The sequence below is a fragment of the Petaurus breviceps genome, unplaced genomic scaffold (assembly GCF_028583685.1).
Source record: "Petaurus breviceps papuanus isolate PSGF00001 unplaced genomic scaffold, PetGlider_PUasm1.0 91133, whole genome shotgun sequence".
NCBI classification, from domain to species: Eukaryota; Metazoa; Chordata; class Mammalia; order Diprotodontia; family Petauridae; genus Petaurus; species Petaurus breviceps.
Genome location: NW_027187419.1, coordinates 12,967,996 through 12,986,324, shown reverse-complemented (window position 1 = coordinate 12,986,324; position 18,329 = coordinate 12,967,996). Strand labels below are relative to the sequence as shown.

At 39.2% G+C, this 18,329-nt stretch overlaps 1 protein-coding gene and 1 long non-coding RNA gene across 2 annotated transcripts in view; one reads left to right on the top strand and one right to left on the bottom strand.

Moving 5' to 3' along the window:
* Positions 1-7,643, bottom strand: part of SLC35F2 (solute carrier family 35 member F2) — an 83,105-nt gene extending 75,462 nt beyond the window's left edge. Inside the window, exon 1 of the mRNA XM_069080836.1 lies at positions 6,728-7,643. Coding sequence (XP_068936937.1) covers positions 6,728-6,831 — 104 coding nt within the window. The 5' untranslated portion in view covers positions 6,832-7,643. The remainder of the gene's footprint in view (positions 1-6,727) is intronic.
* LOC138155546 (uncharacterized) lies at positions 6,079-11,635 on the top strand. Its single transcript, XR_011166859.1, has 2 exons — positions 6,079-6,596; positions 11,261-11,635. It is a non-coding gene; the product is annotated as an uncharacterized lncRNA (long non-coding RNA).
* Positions 11,636-18,329: the final 6,694 nt, after the last annotated feature.

Here is an 18,329-nt window from a genome sequence, read left to right as displayed (position 1 = left end):
TTTCATTAAATATCAATTTTTCCACCCAAATAATTATACTCAGTTTTGCTGCACAGGTTATTCTTGATTGTAATCCTTGCTCTTTTGCCTTCAGGAATATTATATTCCAAGTACCCTTGAAGCTGCTAAATCTTGTATGATCCTGACTGTGGCTCCATAATATTTGAATTGTGTCTTTCTGGCTACTTACAATATTTTCTTCTTCAGGTGGAAGCTGTGGAATTTGGCTATAATATTACTGGGAGTTTTCATTTTGAGATCTCTTTTAGGAGGTAATTGGTGGATTCTTTCAGTTTCAATTTTACCCTGTTTCTAAGATATTAGGACAGTTTTCCTTGATAATTTCTTGAAATTTTATGTCTGAGGTCTTTTTTTAGCACATCTTTCAAGTAGTCCAATAATTCTTAAACTCTCTCTCAGTTTATTTTCTAGGACAGTTGTTTTTCCAATGAGACAGTTCAAATTTTCTTCTTTTGTTCCATTCTTTTGACTGTTTTATTGTTTCTTGAAGTTTCATGGAGTCATTAGCTTCCACTTGCCCAGTTCTAATTGTTAAGGAATTATTTTCTTCAGTTAAGCTTTTGTACCTCTTTTTCCATTTGGCCAATTCTGATTTTAAAGGAGTTACTTTCTTTGGTGAATTATTGTACTTCCTTTTCCATTTGGTTTATTCTACTTTTAAAGTAGTTCTTTTCTTCAGTGAGGTTTTGCGCCTCTTTTACCATTTGTTGTAATTATTCAGATATTTTAGTCATGTCCAACTTTTCATGACCCCATTTGCAGTTTTCTTGGCAAAGATGCTGGAGTGGTTTACCATTTCCTTCTGCAGCTCATCTTATAGATGAGGAAACTGAGACAAGCAGATGAAATGACTTGCCCAGGGTCACACAGCTAGTGCGTGTCTGAGGCCAGATTTGAACTCAGGAAGAGAGACTTCCTGACTCCACTCCCAGTCCAACACTCCACTGTACCACCTAGATGCCTCACCTTTTACCCTTAGATAAATTCTATATTATAAGGTGATATTTTCTTCAATATTTTTTGTGCCTCTTTACCAAGCTATCAATTTTCTTCTCACAATTTTCTTGCATCACTCTCATCTCTTTCCCCAATTTTTCCTCTACCATTCATCTCTTTCTTTAACTCTTCTAGGAATTCTTGTTGGGCTTGGGCCTAATGAGCATTTTTCTTGGGGGGTGGGGGAGTGGAAGGGGCTTTCTTGTAGCTGTTTTCACATTACTGTCCTCTGAGTTTATTTCTTAGTCTTTCTTGCCACCATAATAACTTTTTTATGATCAAGTTGTTTGGTTGTTGTTTGCTCATTTTCTCAGCTTATTTCTTCACTTTGAACTTTATGTTAAAGTTGGGCTCTGCTCACCTGAGTGTACAAAGGCAATATCCCAAGCTTCAGGCTTTTTTGTGCTTTTATTTTCAGGGATCTGCAAGTTTTGGGGGCTTCCAAGATAGTGCTATCCTGGCAGAGGTGTGGTCACTGCTCTCCTGGCCTGCACTCCAGTCTTTATCTAGGAAGGGTCCCTGCTTCCCTGCAGTGACAAGTACTAGTGTCCCTCTTGGCCCTGGAACTGTAGCCAAGACCCCTGCTCCCTTGTGACTGCTCCTCTCCACCTTGGAACTATGACCCAGAACTGCTTCTGGGCAATAGAGTTGCCAATCAGTGCCAGCAAAGGGTACCCTGTAATCTCTTTCTGACCCACCCCCTTATGGTCTCTAGGCTGAGAGCTCCCAAAGCTGCTGCTGTTGCTGTCACAACCACCTTCAAAAGCCCCCTGGTGATGCTCTTACTGCACTCTGGACCTATGTCCACCCAGGTGTTACAGACCTCTTCAGATGACCACCTAAATCGTCTTAGGCTGGAAAAATATCTCCTTCCCTTTTCTTGACTCTGCCACTCTAATTTTATTTGAGGCAAAAAAAAATTGATTCTGAAGTTGTCTGCAAGGGAATATTCTCAACAAGGCTTTATTAAGGACCTCTGATTTTTCCTTGTCATATGATCAAAGCAGGTCATTTATTCTCTCAATATCCCCCAGGCAATTCAGTAACACCATAAGTTATAAACCAATTGCTGATCTATACATCTGTGGAAGGATTTTCCTATACTGGGAGTTTTCCACAAGTATGATCCCCCTACAGAGCTAGGCATTCCCCAAACAGGTCTGGATCATGATTTTAAGAGACAAAGCCCTAAGGCTGCTAGAAATGCAAAGACAGCGTGAAAGCAGTCCCTGCCCTCAAGGAGTTATTTTCTAGGGGAGTCAAGGTTCAACAAGTAAGTTATGATGTAAGATGCCTATATGTGTGACAGTTTGAGGAGAAAGGGTGTTGGCACTAACAACTGAGGGGATCAGGGAAGGCTTCCTCTAGGAAATACAAGCATTTATAAAGTGCCTACAGCCAGGCACTGTGCTAAGAACTGGGAACAAAGGATAAAGACAAAATATGAAGCAATCCTTGATCTCAGATTTACAACTGATCAAGGAAGACAACACTAGGCAACAAATTTAAAATGGTTCAAATCTTTTCTTTTATAGATAAAAAACTGAAGCTCAGGGACTTGTCCAAGGTCACCTGGGCATCAAGAGCTAAAGGTAGAATTTGAACCAATATCCTGACTTTTGGGAAAGAGATTTTTCAACTGTACAACACTGATTAAATAAATACAAGATAGTAAAGAAGGCAGGGTAGTTACAGTTCATGGAGAGCTAGGCCTGAAGTCAGAAAGACCTGAATTCAAATTTGGCCTCAGACGGTTACTAGCTGTATGACCCCAGGCAAGCCACTTAACCCTGTTTTCTTCAGTTTCCTCATCTGTGAAATGAGCTGGAAAAGGAAATGGCAAATCACTCTAGTATCTTTGCCAAGAAAACCTCAAATGGGGTGATGAAGTGTTGGACAGAACTAAAACTACAAATAACAAGTGAGAGAAGGCACTAGCAGTTGGAGAGATCAGGGAAGGCATGTTATAGCAGGTAGTGCTCAAGATGTGTCTTAAAGAAAGTTAAGGACTCTGTGAAGTGTGAGTGGACAGGGAGTGCTTTCCAGGCATGGAGCAATGCCAGCACAAAAACAGAGGCAAGAGATGGAGCCAGATGAGATTACCACTACAGGAAGCTAAGGATTTGAAGAGGCAGAGTGACAAGTGTCCTGCAATTCCCTATGATCCTATGAAAACACACTCCAAGCATAGAGGAGAGATGCAATCATATTGACGGGGAACTCAAGTAGGTCAGTCTGGCTGGAAAGTAAAGCATGAAAAGTAGTCATGGGTAAATAAGCCTGGAAAAGTGGGCTAGAGCTAAACTGTGAAATGTATTTGGTGTTTTATCTTAGAGGCAATAGGGAGCCATTGAAGTTTCTTAAGCAGAGGAGTGACAAATTTGGGGTTGTGGCTTAAAAGATTCAAGAGATTAGAAGAGGGGAGTCCAATTAAGAGGCAAATGAAACAGTTTAGTCAAGAAGTAATTAGAGCCTGAATTAAGACAATGGTTATGTTTGCTGCTGTTGTTTGTCCTTAGTTCTCAAAGAGGATCATGACAGGAAGATGATGCCATGACTTGCAAGTGAATTGGATTTAAGTGAGGGGGGTGCTACACAAGGTCACCAGCCTCACTTTCCCCTTCAGAGTCATCAGGGTCCAGAGGCAAGATGTAGATCAGGACTGGAGATGGCCCCTGATGGTCATGTAAACTGAAGGGAGAAGATGAGCGATATTGCAAAGGTAGAATTCACAAGACTTAGTAACTTAGAGGAAGAAAAAGAGTTGAGAAACTATTTCAGGCCTAGTTGACCTTATAGATCATTCTCAACCCTTTATTCATTCAATAAATATTTACTGAGCTTGGCTCTAGGTATTGGAGATACAAAAATTAAAAATTACAGTTCCTACCTTCGAGTGTTATACGGTATTGGGGCGATGGGGAAGGGGAGAGAGAAGCTAGTGCACCAGAATGCCTAAATAAGTGTGCTACAAACTAGATTGTGATAGAGGCAAAGAGGAGAGCCAGACCAAGTGCTGCAGGAAAATCTGGGATGAATCATTCTTGCTGTCAAGGAATTTACAATTTAGTGAGAAAGATAAAATGGGAATACAAATTACTGTAATACAGGGCAATATGTGATAAGCCCTATAAGAGATGTAGGAGCAAAGTACTGTGAGAGGCCAGGGGGAAAGAAATCAGTTCCAGCTAGGGGAAAGGAGACTCATTTATAGCATTCTATATATAAGATGGGGGTGGCTAGGTGATGCTGTGGATAAATCTATGGGCCTAGAGTCAGGGAAACTCATCTTTCTTAGTTCAAATCTGGCCTCAGACATTTACTAGCTTTGTGACCCTGGGCAAGTCACTCAACCCTATTTGCCTCAGTTTCCTCATCTGTAAAATGATCTGGAGAAGGAAATAGCAAATGACTCCAGCATCTTTACCAAGAAAACCCCAAATGGGGTCATGAAGAGTTGGACACAACAATAGCAGTACAATTAGAGGAAGCATGGATGGTATTATGGCTTATATGGTCAGCCTTGGATTCAGCCTTGGGTTGAGAAGCTGGGTTCAGGTATTGTCTCTGCAACACATTGGTGGTACAACCATAAGCATATCAAATTAATGTCTTTAGTACTCTAGGTATATGAGAATATAAAATAGTAGTTGAGCTGCTTATGTTCCTTGTACCACAGGATATTAGGCTCATAGTACTAGTGTTGGAAGAACTCTCAGAGGCCATCCAATTCAACCTCATTTTACAGATAAGGAAACTGAGGCCCAGGGGAGGCAAAGTGTTTTGTTCATAAATGGGGTGGAGGTATAATACTCCATACTCTAAAATTCAGACATTTTGAAATTTAGAATTTTTTTTTCATTTCAAAACTATGGTCTGTCTTTAAAAAGTAGTCTAATACCTATCAAAAAGTATTCTAATAGCCTCTTTTGCTCAGAAGTTTAGAAATCCTTTCAGTGAAATGCCAACTATTGGAGAGGCTAGGTGGCCCTGGAGTCAGGAGGACCTGAGTTCAAATTCGACCTCAGACAATTAACACAAAAACTAGTCGCCTGATCTTGGGCAACTCACTTAAATTAACCCCAATTGCCCTACCTTTCCCTCTCCAAAAAGCAAAAAAAAAAAAAAAAAAAAAAATGCCAGCTATCTTCACTGACCAAATCGAGTTCTGATAACCTGGAGCTAAACAACCCAGGACCAGCAACCCAGCAACCATTCTGCATCTTTTTCTCCTTCTAAATGCATATTAGGCTAATGATCCAGGGGTGGGCTTCCCCTCCCTCCGGCCCCCCCCCATGTGGCCTTATCTAGGTCCTCTGGCATTTTGACTACATCGTCCAAGTTTTTTTGTTTGTTTTTTTGGAGGGGGAAAGGCAGGGCAATTGGGGCCAAGTGACTTGCCCAAGGTCACAAGGCGGGTAAGTGTTAAGTGTCTGAGACAGAACCTGAACTCAGGTCCTCCTGACTGCAGGTCCGATGCTCTCTATTCACTGCGCCACCTAGCCACCCCTGAGTCATCCAAGTTTTACAAAACAAATCCTTTTATTAAGGGAATTTGTTCGGTGATTTGGATTCTGTCAACGGGGCCGCACTTGAGGACCTAGAGGGTCACATGCAGCCTCCAGGTTCCCCACCCCTGGAATGTACTATCATTTCATCTTCTTGCCCTGCTCTGGGTGCCTTCGTGTGCTCTTTCAAATGTCAGAAGCCACGGAAAACACCTTCTACTTTCTAAAATCAACAAGCCGCCCGCCAGCCCGCCCATTCACGGAATCAGGGTACTGTGCTACAAAGAAACACAAAAGACAGAAGACTGGAGTCCGGTCCTTGTCTTGGTAGACTTAGGGGACCGCCCTTCCTATCGTGCCCACGCACATTCGGAAGGAACAGTCTGATGGTGTGCAGCAGACAGCTAAGGGCAGATTTCTCCCAGGAACTCAACTGGTTTGAGTTGGTTGACCTGACAGTCAAGTAAGCAAACAGGAATTTAGTAGCGTGTAAGCGGAAGGCAAGAATCTGCCCCATCTGCAAGCTCACCTCCTTAGCCTATCAGCACTCCTGCGGCGAGACACAAGTTCCCCCCGCCCCCAATTAAGTAAACCATCAACAAGTAGTTCCTAAGTGCCTACTAGGGAAAATAGCACTTTTGAGAAGCTGTCGGCTGCAGGGAAAAGAAACGTAAATTAGAGGTCAGGGGATCTAGGTTCTTCAAGACCTCTTCTACTTAAGTGTATCAAGATTGTTCTATACCACTAAATAAAAGTACGGTCTTATTTGTTAGTCCCTGCTCTCAAAGAACTTATATTCTTTCTCCCCCACGAGAAATTGAGAGACCAGCCTTACAAGCTTCAAAACACCCAGAATGCATTTACACACTTTTTAAGGTGTGTGTGTGCGAGAGAGAAATACGGAGACAAAGAGAGAATGACAGACACAGAAAGACAGACACGGACACACGCGTATTTCAAGAAGCCTGATGACTTCTAACATCCATTTTGGGTTGGACCTCCAACAATGGTCCCTTGAAGATCTAGCTTTTGCATCCCCTGCTCCCGTACCAGAAATTCAGCTGTGGTGAGGTGAGAGCTTTGGGGAGCCACGTGCGTGGCTCGTCTAGTAGCTGCACAGCTTGCCTACCTAGGCATTTCCCCTTCTCGGTCTGTCCTCGCCTCCTCCCCGAGCAGCTGCTCCCTCTGGTCTTTGTACTCACCAGGTGAAGAGTTTTTCTTTGATCCTGAGCAGGAGGTTTATGAAATTGCTAAGAAGTCCCGGTGCTTCCGAGGAGCTTGGGGCTTGTGGACTAGCCGCCTCCATGTGCAGGATCTGTGTCTGCCTCGCTCTTATGTAGCACTGTGGGATTTCCACCAAAATGTGCCTGCTGGCCGGGGAAGGGAGGAGGCGGTCCTTGTGTGCCGCTGGCTGAGACTCCTCTCCAACTCGCGGAAACCTCTTCTGCCTTGCTCCTTCTGCAGCAAATCATTAACAGCCGCGAGAGGAGAGCCAGACAGTCCATTTGCAAATTATAACACTGGCAGCTATGGGGTGCAAAGAACACAGAAGGCAGAGAAAAGGGAGCTTACTTTCGTGGGCAGTCCGTTCTGAAAACTTATGTACATTTCATGTTTTTATGACTCCTATTTAATGTCTATAAATGAGATGAGGTGATTTTTTTTTTATTCCCAGATTGCTTTCAAGCAGATGACAGAGAGCTAGCAGATACCTAAACATTCTTTTAAAGAATTGCCCCCCGCCCAGGTTATCTCCCAAGCTCCTTTCCTCAGATTTATATGGAGAAGGCATTTTCCTCAGAAAAGAACTAAACCTCCTTTGGTCTTGTGTTATTTTCCTTTCAAAATTCTGTTGAAAGTATGAAAGGAAAGCGAGAACATTTCTCTCTTGTGTGAGGTATGGTGTATTTCCTTCCTTCTTGGACCTGTTTTAGCTGGCCCTTTATTATTCAGAGTTGCAGCAAGCTGTGACAGCATAAAAACAGAGTAAGTTTGCCAGCACTTCTGGTTGGCACAGATTCTGGGATGCCCTGTCCCTGTACCACTCCATTAGCTAAACCCATGTGCTGAGGAGAAATTGAAAGTAATATCAGACCTCTTGGAACTGGTGCCTGGAGCTCTTGGATCAACCCATTTATTTCATGTTATTATTTCAGAGCATTGTGTACCCGAAAAAGAAAGCATGTCCTCCCTCTGCTTCTCTAAGAGGAACTAAGCACTTGGGAGACAAAGATCTGACCTTGACTTTTTTTCTTTACTTTTTCTTTCCCCCTCAACCCCAAATGACCCAAGTTATGATAAATTCAAAGAAGTTTGCCAAGACTTAAAGGGGTTGGCAACTCCGAAGTGACTTCCAGTAAGAAATTATATTTTAACTTTGAAAAGAAACATTCCTTATTGATAATGAAAAATACCTCCCTCTTCTGTGGTAGAACACAGGTGGTCTACATGGTCAGTGTGTCAGGTTTTCGTTTTTCATTGTTTTTTAATTTCTTTGCTACTGGGGAGCATCATTTTTGATGGGGAAAGGCTATTGGAAGTGACTTTGTTAATTGTTCCTTTTTAAATCATCAAACTTAAAAAAAAAAAGAAAACATCCCTCCCTAAAAAATCAAGTGGAATAAAAAATTATATTTACATGACTTTGTAAATGCGGGGCAAGAAGATGATTATTTTGAAACTATTACATGTTTATATTAACATAAAAGGAATCATTCCAATATGATATGATTTAAAGTATCATTTAAAGGCTTGAAGGGAGCTAACTTTATGTCCGAATAAATAATACCTTACTTCTATATATGACTATAAAGTAATTTTGATACAGCGAAGTGGAACTGACAGGACTTGAACATAGGTCTTTTCACCTGTGGTTTAAGCTTTCTGCTTACAACAGCCTCTCAAATGTGAAATTTACTATAGTGGGAGAAGGAAATAGTGACAAATGTATGTAGATTTTTTAAAACTGTATGCAATATTGTTTTGATGATTGTTGTGTTTTCTAAAAAAAAATACTCCTTTAAAGTGGATAATACTCCTTATTAACAGTGGTAATAATAGCTTACATTTATTTGTGTCATGCATTAAGGTTTCCAAAGCATTTTCCACACAACTCTGTGGGATAAGTGGTAAGATTATTATAATCTCAGTTTTATCAATCACAAACTTGAGGTTCAGTGACTTGCTCCAGGTCACCCACCTACTGAGTGGCACAGCTGGAAATTGACCCCAGTCTTCTGATTGCACGTCCCATGTTCTTTCTGGTACACCCAATATAACTAACAGGAAATTTAAATACTGGCAGTTAACTTTAACACAGCCCCAGCATTACTCCAAAATGAGGTCATCCCCTACAGATGAATATTGATCGGCCTGCATTATTTTAGTATCAGGATTAAAATACTTTGAGTGGGTTTCTGGGCATCTATCCATGATCTTTTATCGAAGGAAAAAATGCTGCAAAAATAATTTAGGCTTTAGTAGTCCAAAAAGAAAAGCTTTATCAGAGTCAACTGATATAACAATGTTATGTTCCTTTGGGGAAGATTCTGTGGCAATCCTTTTCATGTTCATTATTTGTAACAGATTTCAAAAAGAGGGGGAAAAAAACTTCCAGCTTTGCAGTGATTAATAAGAAGCATAAATTTTTATCTCTAATATAACATGGAATGATAAAAGGTACATGCATCCATTAAGGATACAATATGATTTTTCAAGGCACTAATCGAGAAATTCAAGGTTATAGTTATAACTATGTATAATTTTGACAAGTTGGAAAATTTATGATTGTTTATGTGAGTCATATCTGAACACCATGATAAGAATGTATTAACTAAATTGTATCTTTTTTAATTAAAAAGAAATTAAATGTGGAAAAGGAAGAAAAATGATGAGGGGGAACAAGGAAAGCTGTGAGTTTTTATTCATAACTTCTTTATCCAATGATTAATGTTTAAGCTAATTAAATTAGAAGTATCACGATAGTAGTTGTACATTTGAACTTTTAAAGTGTAATCTATACTTTGGTTGCTTTTTTTTTTTTTTAAGTGACTACTGAAAGTCTATCTTTAAAAAAATTCTATTGCTATCATTCTGGTAAATATAGCTGTCACCACTAGAGGCTCACCATGATTCATAGATGTCTTATTACAGTTGTGTTTTCAGTATTTGCTTTTTTACAAGAGTGTTCGAAGAATCCTACTCAGAATAAACCTGTTTTTTTATCTGAATTGCCCTAAGTACATAAGGTACCAATCAACCAAAAAATTAAAAAGACAGAATTATTTAAGGCTTTCAGGAAAGTGATATAAATGACTAAAAAGGAGAACAAATCAATATTATTCTGTGCTTATATAGCATTTTTGCTTGGAGAAATTAATTTAATCAGTTCTTTTATTAGAGGAATGCTTATTTTCCAGGTCATGCTATATTACTGGATAGATATCCCATACAGCTTGCCCATCAATAAATATATCTCGGACAGACATGGCAGATGGACAGTGAATTGTGCCTGGAATTGAATAGGAGGAGAAGGGGCTGGCTGTATTGTCTTTGGAAAACTATGCCTCCCTTTAAATGACTGCAGCGACATAAAAATGTATAAACTAGTTAAATGCTAGACCTAGAACTAGGAAGATCTGGGTTCAAATTCCCCCTCTGACATTTACTAGCTATGTAATCAAAAAAAGTCACTTGAGTTCTCTAAGCAACTGACTTGTATTCATCCTCTAAGTTATAGGTGGTATGAAATCTTGGTTGTTATGGGAACCCCCAACAGACAAAATTCACATAATAATTATTGACATTTTAATCACCCTTAAGATTCTTCCTGAAAAAAAATCTTTCTGATGATGCTACATGGCTGCAAGTCGTGGAATGTCATAATCTCTCACGATTTAAAGTTGAGGGTCACTGAAATATTTATGAGAAGCATTGGGATGGGCACATCCAAGCTGCATCATACTGCCAAGAATGGCATAGGAGAAGTGGCATAAAGGGTGTCACCAAAGAAGTAAACTATCAGAAAAGAAGGTGGGCTGCTCATGAGGTAAGAGTCAGCGACAAGCGGTGGACAACTTACATGGTCCACCTAGTGTAGAAAGAGATACAGAGAAAGTCCCCCCGCATTTTGGGTGGACCCCCTTGAAAGAATTTACAGAAAAGCAGGGACAAGAGCTTCACAATCTGAGAGGGCATGAATAGGCTGGAGCACTGAAGGCGAATCCACATTGATGATATTACAAATCCTTCAGAATAGTAGAGGGAGCCTTCCAGGGCTTTGGTGGAGGAAGGACATGAATGAAAATCAGATTAGAATGCAATGAAAAGATTATAGTCTGTACCAACTAAAGGAAAAGACCTCACACTGATAAGATCATATGCTTGAAAATATCTCACTATACAGGAAAGGTAAGTTGTAACATAAGCTAATCGATCAATTCATCATTTATTGAGCATAAATATATGTCATAAAAGTATAGTACTAAATGCTGTAAGACGTACGATGGTTTGCTATGTATCTGTTCATTTGTCTGGGCAGTGTTCAAGAAGGACTAGTACCTTGGGTGTGAGGGTTTCCTAAGCCCTTTTAAGGGCTGCTTATCGACCTTTGGTATCTACCTGACACTCCTCTCTATCCAAGAAGCTGTAATACACACAGCAGCCACATCCCAGTAAATTGTCTGGGCATTCAGACGAAACCAGATTGAAGATAACAACAGGTCTCTAACCCATAGGTAGGTATCAACTCCAAGCATGTGAAGACTTCTCCTAGCAAAATGGGTGGATGAGAACAATTTGTTCCAATAGCCATGAAGGCAGCTAAAGAAGATGTTATGGAGAGCATGAAGCTTCGTCAGACATCAAGGATGCCAAGGTCATCCCCTGTATCCCTGGGCCATTACCAGTCGTCTTAACTTTTCTCCTGCCACTGGATTTCGATGACTCTGGAAGAGAGAGTGAGGCTAATGACTTTTTGCAACTCTGCCTCACTTAAATCCAACTCCTGCATGAATCAAGACATCTACCACATTACATGACATCATTGATGTTCTTCAAAAATGAAGGACAAATAACACATTCATGAAAAAATTAAAAACCATTCCTTCTAAGTGAAAGACTTGTGTTGTCAGTCCTGTCTTTTCATGGCCACATTGACCATACCGTTCATGGAGTTTCTTTTTTTTTTCTTTTTTAAAGCAATTAGGGTTAAGTAACTTGCTCAAAGTTACACAGCCAGTTATTTCTGGGTGTGGTGCTAAGTATCAGAGCCCGGATTTGATCCCAGGTCATCCCGACTCTGGGGCTGGTGCTCTTACTCACCGTGCCACCTGGCCGCCCCTCCATGGAGTTTTCTTGGCAAAAATACTAGGATGCTTTGCCATTTCCTTCTCCAGTGGATTAAGGCAAACAGAGGTTAAGTGACTTTCCCAGAATCACACAGCTAATGAGTGTCTGAGGTCAAATTTGAACTCAAGTTTTCCTGATTCCAGGTCCACCACACTATCCAATGAGTCTCATGTGAAAGACACTATGACCAGATATTCTATTTGATTCAAGACTGAATGATACTGTCTTTAGCTACATCAAGATTTAGAGACCTATACCATGAAAAAAAAACAAAGTATATCATATTCTAACAGAACACCTTTCCAACTCCCTCAGTCTCTTCTCCCCCGTAATAGCAAAGCTGCAGGGTAGAGCACCAAACTCCTCCCAAAGCTTTCCTTAATCTCTATAAAGGAGTTTCCTGATCACTCTCCACTTTGCATCTGCAGCTCTGCTTGGTTTGAACTCCACAGAATACACACAGGGTGCCTGGGGCTTTCTCCAACTCTCCCACCCTGCTTTCCAGCTTCCTTTTGTAAGTTGTCTTCCCTCACTAAGTTATAAGCTCCTTGGGAACAGGATCTGTCTTTCTTTTTCTTATTTGTATTTCTACCACTTAGCACAGAACTTGGCATATGGCAGGCACTTAATAAATGCTTATTGAATTTAATTGAAATTATATACGATATATATGAGATATAGACACGTGTGTATATATACATACATGCATTTATATACATAAGAATGCAATTAATCGTTTAAATAAAACATTTATCTTGCCCCAAAAGGTCTATTTGCATAATTAATATTTATTAATTAACATACATTAAGGCAGCTAGGTGACACAGTGGATAGAGCACCAGCCTGGAATCAGGAAGACACATTTCCTGAGTTCAAATCTGGTCTCAGATACTTATTAACTGTGTGACCATGGGCAAGTCTCTTAACCCTGCTTGCCTCAGTTTCATCATCTATAAAATGAGCTGGAGAAAGAGATGGAAAACCACTGCAGTATCATACTCTGCTAAGAAAATCCCAAATGGGGTCGCAAAGTGTCAGATATGACTGAAAGAACTGAACAACAACAAACATAGGTATGTGTTACTAAATAATTAAATACAATTATATATAATATATATTATAGAAATATAATTAAAATAAAAGTTAAAGGTTTTGATTGCATAGGAGCACATGACCATTATGCAGATTATCAGCACTTAAGGCAAGAGTTATTTTTTTCATCTTGCTACTTATCTCTGTCATATTGAAGGGATCCTCCTACTGTGAAACACTGAGATAATACTTCACTTGTGCTTAAATTTGGCACAAGATATCGACAGCCTACACTAAAGAGAAGTTGTAAAAGATTTTAGTTTCAGGTCCTGGGCTGAGATTTAAGATAAGATAAAGAATGTCTTAGAAAGAAACATTTAACTGAAATCCTAGAGATAAATCAGGGTCACATAAAGCAATGATTTGCAATAGTAAAATGAAATTGGAATGAGGACAATAAATAAAAGTAAAATTATACAAATTTGATGACATTTCTGTAATGATCTATATTCATTACTGATGAAAAGGAAACTACATATCCAGACTCTGATACCACATTGTATAATATATATTATACAATATATAACCCACAACCCAGGGATTCCCAAGCTCTGGCCTTTTATGAACCAGGCCCAATATCATGGACTGACTCAAAAAGCTCATTTTCTCTTTTTTATGCACTCACTTAGAGAGTATACTCAAGGAAATCTCTAAATACATCCTTGTACATGTTTCCATAAATGTAGGTAACAGGGTCCCCAACTCTTAAATAAACACTCAAAGTAATGTCTTTATTTCACCCCACAGAATATGCAAAAGGCTCAGATACCTTGCAAGAGTTCTTAAACAGATAACACACATCAAACACAGTAATCCATAAGCTCTCCTTGGAAAGGAACTGAATTTGAAGTCAATAGTAAGGCAATTCTGTGATATTCCAATGGGTCCTTTCCCACAGGGTCCTACAAAGATTTTCCCCAGAAGGCACGAAGGTAAGCATATTTTGGAGGTGCTAGGAAGGCAATCCCTTTCCCATCAAACCTACACTGTTAGGAATAAACTCTCTGGGGGCAGCTAGGTGGCACAGTGAATAGAGCACTGGCCCTGGGGTCAGGAGGACCTGAGTTCAAATCACTTGACACACTTACTAGCTGTGTGACCATGGGCAAGTCATTTAACCCCAATTGCCTTGCAAAAAAAATTTAATAAACTCCCTATAACAGTAAGGGGAGGGAGATGACTATAAGAGTATGAAAAATTATCCTTGCTTCTCTTTACTGTGACTTTATTCTTACTGCTCAGTCATAGATCCACATGAGCAATATTCTTCACTCTCCAAGAGATGCACTGCTCAAAAACCATCTTTCTCTCTTTAATATGATTTATTCATTCATTTATTAAGAACAGAATCTTTTTTATTCTTTTTTTTATCAGTTTCAAATTCTGTCTCTTTCCATGTCTCCTCCCTCACCCAATGAGAAGACAAGAAAAACAAAAACTATTACAAATATATCTAGTCATGCAAAACAAATTTCTTCATTAGCCATAGAGGGGAAAGGTAGAAGGGGAGGGGAAGAAAATATGCTTCATTCTACACTCTAAGTTCATCAGTTCTCCATCTAGAAGCAGATAGCATGTTTTATCATGAGTCCTTTGGAATCGTAGTCGATAGGCCATCGTGTCAACTGGACCAAACCAGTCTCTAATCTGTGGGTGACTGGAGCCCAAAAGAGCAGAGCAGGCAAGACATAGGACAGTCAGAAATCAACAGAAGTTTAATTTGTTTGTGAGGGAAATAGTTTGCAAACAGAGTCCTCCTTCCTAAGAAAGGAGGGAAACTAAACACACATGACACCCCTTCCCCCCAATGGGGAACCTGCTTTAGTGTGGGCAAATCTCAATATATATACCAATGACTTTGCAGTAAACTGTAGCCCTGACACAGAGGGGTAATAGTAACAATGAGACAAGTTTGATTCATAACAGGGCTTCATGACTGGAACATGGCTTCATGACTGGAACATGCAGGTGCTTGTCCAAGCTCAGAGAACACCTGGTGCTAGTATGAAACAATTCTGGGATTGTGCTGTGGATGAGTTGATCTAGAGAGTGAGCACAAAGGATTGTTGTTATGCCAAGATCAGGGTACAGCTTGCTTGCTGGAAAATAAGGTGTGTCCTAATAGAGGAATAAAAAAGGGAGATGGGCTTGGCATGGGGATCCTGATGAGAGTTACTAAGTTTTTCACAGTTGATTATCATTACAATATTGTTGTTACTGTGTAGATTGTTCTCCTGGTTCTGCTCACTTCACTTTGCATCAGTTCATACAGGTCTTCACAGATTTTTCTGAAACCATTCCTTTTATCTTTTCTTATAGCACAATAGTATCTCATCATATTTATATACAACAGCTTGTTCAACCATTCCCCAGTTGGTGGGCATCCCCTCAGGTTCCAATTCTTTGTCATCACAAAAAAAATAGTGGCTACAAACATTTTTGTACATATGGGTCCTTTTCCTCTTTCTTATATTTTTGGGGGATATAGCCTGAATAGCAGTATTGCTGGTTCAAAGGGTATGCACAGCATAATAGTCTTTGGGTCTTAGATCCAAATTACTTTCCAGAAAGGTTGGACTAGTTTACAACTCCACCAACAATGTATTAGTGTGCCTTTTCTCCCCACATCCCTTCTACCATTTGTCATTTTTCTTTTTTATATCTCTTCTCTACTCTGCTGATTTGTTTAAGATATAACTTATGACTAAATCATTTCTCGATTTCAAACTTATCTTGGTAAATAGTGTAAAAGTTGGTCTATGCCTACTTTCAGCTAGATTGCTTTTCAGCTTTCTTAGTCATTTTTGTCAAATAGTGAGTTCTTGCTTCAATAGTTGGGATCTTCATATTTATTAAATACTGTGACTTTGTTCATTTACTTTGGTATACTATGTGCTAATCTGTTTCATGGATCAACCTTGCTATTTCTTGTTGTTGAGTTGTTTAAGACATGTCTGATTCTCCATGTACCCACTTCGGATTTTCTTGACGAAGATACTAGAATGGTTTGCTATTTTCTTCTCCCGCTAAATTTGCAGACAAGAAACTGAGTAAACAGGATTAAGTGATTTGTCCAGAGTCACATAGTAAGTATTAACGGTTAGATTTGAACTCAGGGAAAATGAATCTTCCAGTGCTTTATTCACTGAACTCCCTAGCTATTATTTCTTACCCTGTAACAATTATTTTGATGACTATTTTTGAGATCTATTACTAATAGACTCCCTTCCTTCTTATTTTTTTTCATTGATTCCCTAGATATTCTTGATATTTTTCTCCTCCAGATGGATTTTCTTATTTTTTTCTAGGACTATGATTTGGTAGTTTGATTGGTATGGCATCAAATAAGTACATTAATTTAGGTGGTATTATACTTTTTATTATGTTGATTCAGCCTACTCATAAGTAATTAATATTTCTCCAGGTATTTATATGTCTTTATTTGTATAAAGAATGTTTTGCAATTGCATTCATGTAGTTTCTGTATGAGTCTTGGTGGGTAGATGCCCTTACTATCTGTAGTTGTTTTAAATGGAATTTCTCTATCTTTTCCTGTGGGATTTTGTTGGCAATATATAGAAATGCTGATGATTTGGATGAGTTTATTTTATGTCCTAAAATTTTGCTGAAGGTGTTGTCTCAATTAGTTTTTTTAGTTGACTCTCTAGTGTTTCCTAGGTAAACCATCATCTCATCGGCAAAAAGTGATAGTTTTGTTTCTTCTTTGCATATGCTTATTTATTTGATTTCTTTTTCTTGTTTTATTGCTATAGCTGGCATTTCTAGTACAATATTGAGTAATAATGGTCACAATGGGCATCTTTGCTTCACCCCTGATCTTATTGGAAAGGTTTCTAGCTAATCCCTTTCACAGGTAATGCTTGTTCTTGCTAATCCCAAACTCTTGAATTTAGAATTCTTCTTAAGGCAGCCAACCTCTAGACAGGCCTTGCACAAGAAAGCTACTTCTTGGTAGATTCTAAGGGCACACTGCTTGGAAAACTAAAATATCTTTTCCTTTACACAGAACATTGGTGTTCAGGACCATTCTCTAGGAATAGTTCTCTGAAACTCTGTGGTTGTACATATGTCAGTCTTTGCCATGTAATTCTGCAGGGACTCAGTATTTCACCATTGCCTTAGCTGAGTTTACACATTGAGAAATCTCCAATTGGGATGTGTGGACAAGCAGGCTATAGGTAAGTATATGTAACTCCCAAAGGCTTCTATGGGATACAAAAGGGCACTGTCTCCTTTCTGCTGTCTCCAAAAACACCCGTCTTCCTCACCCTTAAAAAAAATTCTTACTTGACCATGCCCTCAAGCTATTGTCATATATCTTTCTTCCCTTTCACTATAGAACTCTTAGAAAAAAGCTCTTTTCATTCATTGCCTTTTCTCCTCATCACTCAATTCTTGACCCCTTGCAATTTGGCTTTCAGCCTTAGTATTTAACTCTCCAGTTATCAATTTTTAAAAATATATATTTTTTTGTTTTTAGCTCATCTTCATTTCTGAATATATTCCTGCCCATCCCCTACCCAATGAGTCAATCCTTTAAAAAAAATAAACATGAAAGAGGAAAAAAAAAGGCAGAGAAGTAAAACTAACCAAAATATCAACCAAGTTAGACAACACAAGGCAACTTTCCAGAATTATAGTTACCCTCCTCTTCAAAGGGAAGAAGATATCTCTTCTCAGAGGCTAACTTCTGTCATAATTTACAACATTAAATTTGAGTTTTGTTTATTGCCGTTATTGTTCTTCCCACCTACATTATTGTAGTCATTTTGTATACTGTTTTTCCTGGTTCTGCTTACTTCATTCAGCATTAGTTAATGCAAGTCAGTCAGTCAACATGAATGTATTAAACAATTTCTACATGCCATACCCTGTACTAAGTGCTGAAGATATCAAGAAAGATTTTTTTTAATGGTCCTTACCCTCAAGGAGCTCTCATTCTAATGGAGGAGACAAAAATGCTAACAACTATACAAAATATATAAAATATAAATGGAAGGTAATCTCAAAGACTAATAGCAGAGGGATCAAGAAAAGGATCTTGAAGAAGACAAGATTTGAAATTAGTCATGAAAGAAGCCAGGAAAATCAGGAGGCAGAAGTGAGATTGGGGGGTGGCCAAGTAGCACAGCGAGTAAGAGCACCGGCCCCAGAGTCGGGATAACCTGGGATCGAATCCAGGCTCAGACACTTAGCACCACACCTAGAAATAACTGGCCATGTAATCTTGAGCAAGTTACTTAACCCCAATTGCTTTAAAAATAAAATAAAATAAAATAAAAATAAGTGAGATTGGACAACATTCCAGGGATGGAAGGATAAAGTAAGGGTTTTGTTTTTTGC